The sequence below is a fragment of the Arachis ipaensis genome, chromosome B03 (genome assembly GCF_000816755.2).
Source record: "Arachis ipaensis cultivar K30076 chromosome B03, Araip1.1, whole genome shotgun sequence".
NCBI classification, from domain to species: Eukaryota; Viridiplantae; Streptophyta; class Magnoliopsida; order Fabales; family Fabaceae; genus Arachis; species Arachis ipaensis.
Genome location: NC_029787.2, coordinates 131,161,387 through 131,169,228, shown reverse-complemented (window position 1 = coordinate 131,169,228; position 7,842 = coordinate 131,161,387). Strand labels below are relative to the sequence as shown.

Sequence of the window (7,842 nt, the reverse complement as noted above, 5' to 3'; positions counted from 1 at the left end):
AATTACTTGAATTTTTTTTTTTAGAAATTAATAACAGCTAAGTTATTATTAATTAATAAAAGAATGTGATGGATTAGGATTACAAGAGATCCCTTACAAATTTGAACAATAATCAATCTAAAGTCTATTGAGCCTAATTTATAACAAAGCATTTAAAAATTTATTTCTTGGTTGGATTGTTTCTTGTCAGTTTTTCCTTGAAAACAGATTAAATGCCTAAAATAAAAATATCATAAATACCTGTGTGTCGCCCAATAAGAAAGTGGCACATGAGATTTTGGATAGGCTTTATCTGTTATCTGTTAAATGAACTCTAAAATGGGGAACGGGTAAAACTTAAAAGTATCACCTAAACACGTATAGTTGGACCACCAAATGTACTTGTGGACCAGAATGCTTGTGCTCTTCAACCACACCAAGTGTCCAAGTCACGTGAAAATAGATTAAATTTTCTTTTTACTTTTGCTACAAGTATTCACACAATCACTCAATTCTTACTAATTTAGTTAATGATTTATTTGTTCAAAAATTCCATCCAGACATGAAACGAAAAATATCTTCTCCATCTTGAGGTACGAGTTGTTTGATTTTCTGAAGATAGGTACTCGAAGAAAGAACACGAACAAGAAGAGGATAGTCTCGATCGTGTTAAATTGTCAAATATAATCTCGGTCATGTAATTGACCCACCCATTAAAATCGACCTGTGTAACTATCAATCAAGTTTCAAAGACTAAAATAAAACTCCTCTCAGAAAATGCATTCCTTTTATTTATTTTATGTAAAACAAAACGTAGCATGTATCCACTGTACTCTGCATTCATTTCAAATTTTGTGGTTCTCAAACGTCTTACCACAGAAACAGAATCAGTGGACCCAGAAAATATCTTCCACCTACGAAACATTGAAGGAATAATAGCCCCACCATTTTAACAAAAACCCGTTTTATTTTATTTTACGTGCAAAATAACACCACATTAAATTCATACAACGTACATATCTAGTGGAATCCTGAAGTAGTACGTGTAACACCTCCATTGGTCAGCAAACCATTGAGGAGAATCTGAGCCATTAGTGGATTAGGGGTTGCCATGTGGACATAGAATTCCAGTGACACAATCTGGAGGCTCCAATGAAATCGAAGCTTTAGATAGCACAAGATAAGAGTGCAACCACTTAACCTCTATATAAATATACACCTCAACTCATTACTTCCAACCACTCACTCATCAACAATACTCACACAGCAACAACAGATTAACTAAAAGCATATAATCATGGCAGCCTCCACCATGGCTCTCTCCTCCCCATCATTGGCCGGCAAGGCCGTCAAGCTCAGCCCATCAGCCCCTGAGCTTGGAGTTGGAAGAATCTCCATGAGGAAAACCGCCACCAAGCAAGCAACTTCAGGAAGCCCATGGTACGGCCCAGACCGTGTTAAGTACTTGGGCCCATTCTCCGGTGAGCCCCCGTCCTACCTCACTGGTGAGTTCCCAGGTGACTACGGCTGGGACACTGCTGGGCTTTCCGCTGACCCAGAGACCTTTGCCAGGAACCGTGAGCTCGAAGTGATCCACTCCAGGTGGGCCATGCTTGGGGCTTTGGGCTGTGTCTTCCCAGAGCTTTTGGCCCGCAACGGTGTTAAATTCGGAGAGGCTGTGTGGTTCAAGGCCGGATCACAGATCTTCAGCGAGGGTGGGCTTGACTACTTGGGCAACCCAAGCCTAATCCACGCACAGAGCATCTTGGCCATTTGGGCCACCCAGGTCATCTTGATGGGAGCCGTTGAGGGTTACCGTATTGCCGGTGGGCCTCTTGGAGAGGTTACTGACCCACTTTACCCAGGTGGCAGCTTTGACCCATTGGGCCTTGCCGACGACCCAGAGGCTTTCGCCGAGCTCAAGGTCAAGGAGATTAAGAACGGTAGGTTGGCCATGTTCTCCATGTTTGGATTCTTTGTTCAGGCTATTGTCACTGGAAAGGGCCCATTGGAGAACCTCGCTGACCACCTTGCTGACCCAGTCAACAACAACGCCTGGGCCTATGCCACCAACTTTGTCCCCGGAAAGTGAGCTCTGAGTTTAGCTCTTGGGTTTTGAAAAAAAAAAAAACCTAAAAGGAAAAAAATGAGGAATCAGCTGTGGGGTTGGGATTTGGGATTTTGAGAATGTGAATTAGTATGATGTGAACCGTGTACCTATTTGGTCTCACTAAATGTTAATTACATCTTTTTTTCCTAACTGCCTCATTGTTTATGCGATCATGATTTATGTTCTCTTTTCTAATCCCGCCTTTTCATGGAGCATTGATAAATGATACTAAATGAAAACTGATAAGAAATTAATTAATTAATATTTCGTGTATAATATTTTATAAGAGAGTGAGGATATCTGGATATATGGTAGTGCCACTAAAAAGCGATTAATGAGAGAGGGAAAAAAAGGGATGGAGAATTCGCGAGCATTATCGAAGTCATCGCATTCCAAATTCTTTTCGTCTCTAAAGCAGGTATTGTCTACATTGTAATCGAAATTCTAACAAATCCATATATGTAATTCTAGATTTATAGGGCTGGCCTGTAATCTGAATTTGGGTGCTTTCAGGTTGAAAAGAGACTAAAATTAGAGCAAACCGCACCAGTAGAATCTCAATCTCAAGAGACACAAGGAAGCGACTCTTTTTCTAGTTGTTCAGCCATGTTCCTTGGCAGTGCTCATGGCTATGGTGTTCTTCCCCAAGATAGCAGTGAACCTCCTCTCGCGTTCCTCTCTATTCCTCAAGGATTCACAGCTACTCTTCCATGTCGTGATGGAACTGTAAACAATGCTACTCAACGTGATGAAACTGCAGTGACTGATGATGATGACATTGAGAGGCTAATGCAGCTCTTGGGCTTATCGGAGAAGGAACAACGGGATGATGCTCTTGAAGAAGATGGGGATTCTTGCCACTGTGAAGGTGGGTTTCATTCAAAGATCGTTGGAGTGGTGGGGCCCAAGTGTAGCAGGGAGGTGAAGCGGTTAGATGGTTGGATCAAACACTTCCTCAATGGTGGTGGGCAAGACAAGTTAGAGCCTTTGAGACTTGCACATTTGCTTTTAGGGAAAGCTGCTTTTGTTTCTGAGGGTTCTGATAGTGCTTTTGGAGGATTGGAGTTCCCTTCAACCATTCAAGAATTTCTTCATAATGATCCTCCCACTAACTGAGGCAATCATCTTGTATGACCTATTCAGCTTTGTTGTTTTGTTCAATGATATTCTTCTGTTTCCATGTTATAAGTAATATGTAGATTTCAAGATTTGCCTTCCACATTAATATCATTTTCAGTGGATAGTATAGTTTTAGTTTGCCTTATTTCTTATATGATTATATGATAAGATCATGTATTTTGTAAGTTCCTTGAATGCCACCTTCCAGCTTTCTGAATCAAATGTAACATTGTAGTCTAATATTGAAGATTTAATCCAAGAGAGGGTGCATAAAGACACTTAGATTGCATCAATGCAAATTTGTCCCAGTCCTTAAACAGTAGCCATATTCCTTCTAAAGCACTTTTAGGAATGGCATGCATGTTTCAGATAGTCAGATTTCCCTTTGTTTGTGGTGAAGTTAGTTCTTTGCACTTTGAAGCAAAACTTGAAAGGATTGATCACTTGATCCAACCATGTAAAGCATGACTCTATCCACTTCATCTCAATATAATCTTCCTTGATCAAACCCAATTCTGGGAAGCTTTCTTGCATCAAGAATCACAATGGGCCAATCCCAAATGGTAGCGAAAGAGAAAGGCAAGGAACAAATAAATGATCTAACGATGTTAATATGGGAGTTGGGACTGAATACCTTCCATGAATTCATCCAAGTAGCTATTATCCCAGTTTTCACAGCTGCAAAATTTCATCTGCAACATAAATCTACATTAGAAACTTCTATTCATTCATTAACACCACAAATGTCAGAGAAGTGTAGCAAGTCTTGCTCATACAAAGGTGAAAAATAATGATGATAACACAAATGATATCGTTATCCTTTAGTGACTGAAACCGGAAAAAAAAACATAGCCCTTACAATAAATTTTGAATTAGAACTTACTAATCTAATGAGAATTTCACAGGCAATATGTAATATGGATAGACATATATAACTCACAAGTATATACCGAAGAGAAATAAGTGCCACAAAACAATTTGAAAAAGGATAATAACATCATAACAGAAGATACTTTAAAAATAAAAATTTGTACACCAAAATTTTCTCTATTCCAATTATATATGCTAGTTGACTAGTAGATAAGTATCTTAAACTATCAAAGGTTAAAAAAACAAGAATAAAAAATATATTTTTGTTATATTATTGAATAAGTTGATTTTCTTAATCAAATTTTTTAATTAATTGAAAAGAAAAATAACCAATACAAGACATTTACGAATTTCTATAGGAATTTAAAACAAACATAATGCTTTTTCTATGGACCAAAAACAAAACAAAAACTTAAAATAAATGGTTATTGAAATATATTTGGATCCTATGTATAAGGGTCAACTGAAATCTAAAATTGGCCATATTTGCAGAAATAAAAGATTAATCAGGCATTATTATTGTCTAGCTCGGATAAACTTTTTTCTTTTTTCCCATTTTCACGTTCTGTTTTTTTTTTTTTTTACTGTTGGTTCTGAGCATATAATCCGTTGAGTTATTGTGTCCTGTGGTAGTTGTTTCTTTCTCATGGATCACATTAATAACAGAAACGTTAGTTAAAGATGCATAAATATGATACAGCAAACTTTTCTTATATATTTGTTCACTAAGCACTTACTGGCAAAGCTTTGGTTTACAGGAAGTGTGAACAGCATAGCCAATTCAGTGCACCCGGGAGTGGTAATGACTCCTCTTTGAGACATTCTACTCTACTCGTGAGTAAGTCATTAATTCTCCATGAACATATACATATGCATATGCATATTCCGCAGAATTTCATTGTCTAAGATGTTATTTTTAGGGTAAAAAACCTAAACAAGCCAAAGGGAGATCAATTTGACACAAATAAGTCAAAGCAAATTCTGTTTCAGCAATCCACCAAGTGGCATTTCTATATAGTTCGAACCAAATAGGTTCGAACTCACCTTCCACATAATTCGAACCAAATAGGTTCGAATTACAGCTATACGCCAAGTCTAAATAAATCGAACCAAATTGGTTCGAACCATAAGTTAATAATTCGAATCTAATAGGTTTGAATTACAATGAGCATAACTTTACCAAGTAATTCGAAATAGGATGGTTCGAATTACTATGAATTAAGTCACAGGAAGGAACTTAAGTTACGAACATAGTTTCCGCATCATGTCTTAATAAGAGTCCTACATTTTTTTTTGCCGGTGTGCCTTAGAGAAACATTTCGTTTAAAACTGCGGTGGCAGAACATATTCATTAAGTAAAAATTCATTCGAGGTACATCGCAGTGACGTTAACAAATTTTATGCGTCACCAAGCACAAGTAAGAAAACCGATAATTGCGGAATCTAAAAGCTAAATTGAAATAACAAAAGTACAAAAGCCGCTAATACATCTAATCATGTCCCCGTGTGTGCTCTGCGCCTCCGAGCTGTGGGCAACTCCGACATGTGTGGCCGGGCTGCCGACAAAGCCCACATCTCTTTGGCCGGTTCGGATCAGCCTCGTCCATATTGGTCCGTATTCGAGTGGACCTGGGACGACCCTCTCTCGCACGCCTCTTATTGGGGTCAGGGATGACAGTCGGCCCGTCATATGGTGGCCAGAATGCTGGGTCCACAAGGAATACTCAATCCGGTTAGCCCAGTCACACATCGCCGGGTCTTCGGACCTAAGAATATCAAACCAGTACTGGAACTCAACCTCGGTCTTAGCGTACGCCGCATTCACGAGTAGCCTCCTTGCGTCTTTGCCCTTAAAGGTGAGGGCAAAATTTGCCGCAACATGTCGAATGCAGAATGCCCGGTATGCAGATGGAGGTAACCAGCCTCCGTCAGGAGCCTCAAGGGCGGCCTTGATGCCGTTATGCCTGTCCGAGATAACCAGCAGACCTGGCTGCGGTGTCACATGCTCACGCAGGTGGGAGAGAAAGAAAGACCACGACTCAGCATTCTCACCCTCGACTAATGCGAAGGTGACGGGGAGTATGTTGGAGTTCCCATCCTGTACAATCGCGACAAGCAACGTTCCCCCATACTTGCCATACAGATGGGTTCCGTCAATACTAACTAGGGGCTTGCAATGACGGAATGCCTCGATGCATGGGGGAAAGGTCCAGAATAGTCTGTGAAAATAAGCTCGAGACTCGTCCACCTGTCCACCGACACGAACAGGGCTCGTCCTCAGCACAGCAACAGTACCAAGCATCGTCAACCGGACTCCAAACACCCACCTTGGGAGCTCGTTGTACGACTCATCCCAGTCACCATAGATGAAGGAAACAGCCTTCTGCTTCGCCAACCAGACCCTCCTGTAAGTCGGCCTAAACCCAAAGTGTGCGGCAGTGGCATTTAGGAGCACCTTGATGCTGACGGATGCATCAGCCCTAACCATTGGCATAACGAATGCCGATATCACATGGTAATCCAAACTCCTGTGGTCGCTGGAGATCGAGGTGGCGAGACAAGTATGCGGTCCGTTGTAACGTTTGACCTCCCAAATCCCCTTGCGCTGTCGGAGACTGAGCCGAATCAACCATGTGCACCCATTGCCGAACTCAGAACACTTGCCCACATACCGGCGATAGTCGGAGTCCACCACCTTGTACTGTACCCCTCGCCGTATGCTGTAAGTCTTGACACTTAACAGGGCCTGTTCTTTATCCGAAAATTGCTGACCAACCTGAAACTCTGTCAGACCTGCAGACCCTTCAGCATCTCTAGTGCCAAATCCAGCCAGCTGCCCAGCAACCCCCTCCTGCCTCATGGCATCCAAGTCCAAAGAGGAAAAATGCGGAGGGTACTGCTGCGTGCCGGAGTTAGAACCACCGACCACCCCAGCAGGCTCACTTGCTCCAACATCATCCCCACTGTCATCAGCAATCATATCCGGCTCGACGTCATCGTCCTCTGGATCATCCAAGAATCCATCTCCAACCCCAGCCGGTGCAGCACACTGTAAAGATGTCGGCAGATACTCCCGTTGTCTGACCTCGTCACCTACACTGCCGTGGAGATCCACAGCGAACGAAGGGGAGGCGACAAGTTAGACGGGTGGCTCGTACGCAGGGACAGAGGAAGATGCAACGGCAGGTCTGGAGCTAGAACCGGCTACCATGGTTAAAGTGGTGGTATTCCGGTTCGAACCCCCCGAGCTGGAAACCACGTCAACCAACTTTTGCCAACAGCTCTGGTGTCCTCACCTCTGGAAACTGACGGCGACAATTAAACATAACCTGCAAGTCCTCATCACTCCCGATCGTGAAACAATCGTACGTTACGGTGTTCTGGAGCACCGTGATTGGAAATCGATAAAAAAAAATTTCTTAACCCGTTTCACACCTTCCAGCCCGAGTTTCTGCAGTACAGAGCTAACAAGGTCCTCATACCTTGTCGTAGGCGTTACGATAATGCAGAGAGGATCCTTATCAGTGAACTTCACACCAGAACGAGTTTTCTTCTTAATGGTTCCTCTGTGGTGAACCAACACTGCGAAACTCTCCTCACTAGCCATGTAAACCACCTCTAATGATAGTAACTCACGTTCAGACCATATATATAGAGCTCTCATCCTCACTGATTCGAACCGCAATGGTTCGAAATATGCTCATTGTAATTCGAACCTATTAGGTTCGAATTATTAACTTATGGTTCGAACCAATTTGGTTCGA

The 7,842-nt window shown here is 41.9% G+C and overlaps 2 protein-coding genes across 2 annotated transcripts; both read left to right on the top strand.

Moving 5' to 3' along the window:
• LOC107631562 (chlorophyll a-b binding protein of LHCII type 1) lies at positions 1,206 to 2,239 on the top strand. The gene has a single exon (XM_016335051.2). The coding sequence runs from the start codon at positions 1,277 to 1,279 to the stop codon at positions 2,069 to 2,071; it is 795 nt and encodes a 264-aa protein (XP_016190537.1). The 5' UTR covers positions 1,206 to 1,276; the 3' UTR covers positions 2,072 to 2,239.
• LOC107631563 lies at positions 2,381 to 3,500 on the top strand. Its single transcript, XM_016335052.2, has 2 exons — positions 2,381 to 2,507; positions 2,603 to 3,500. The coding sequence occupies exons 1-2, from the start codon at positions 2,424 to 2,426 to the stop codon at positions 3,203 to 3,205; spliced, it is 687 nt and encodes a 228-aa protein (XP_016190538.1). The 5' UTR covers positions 2,381 to 2,423; the 3' UTR covers positions 3,206 to 3,500.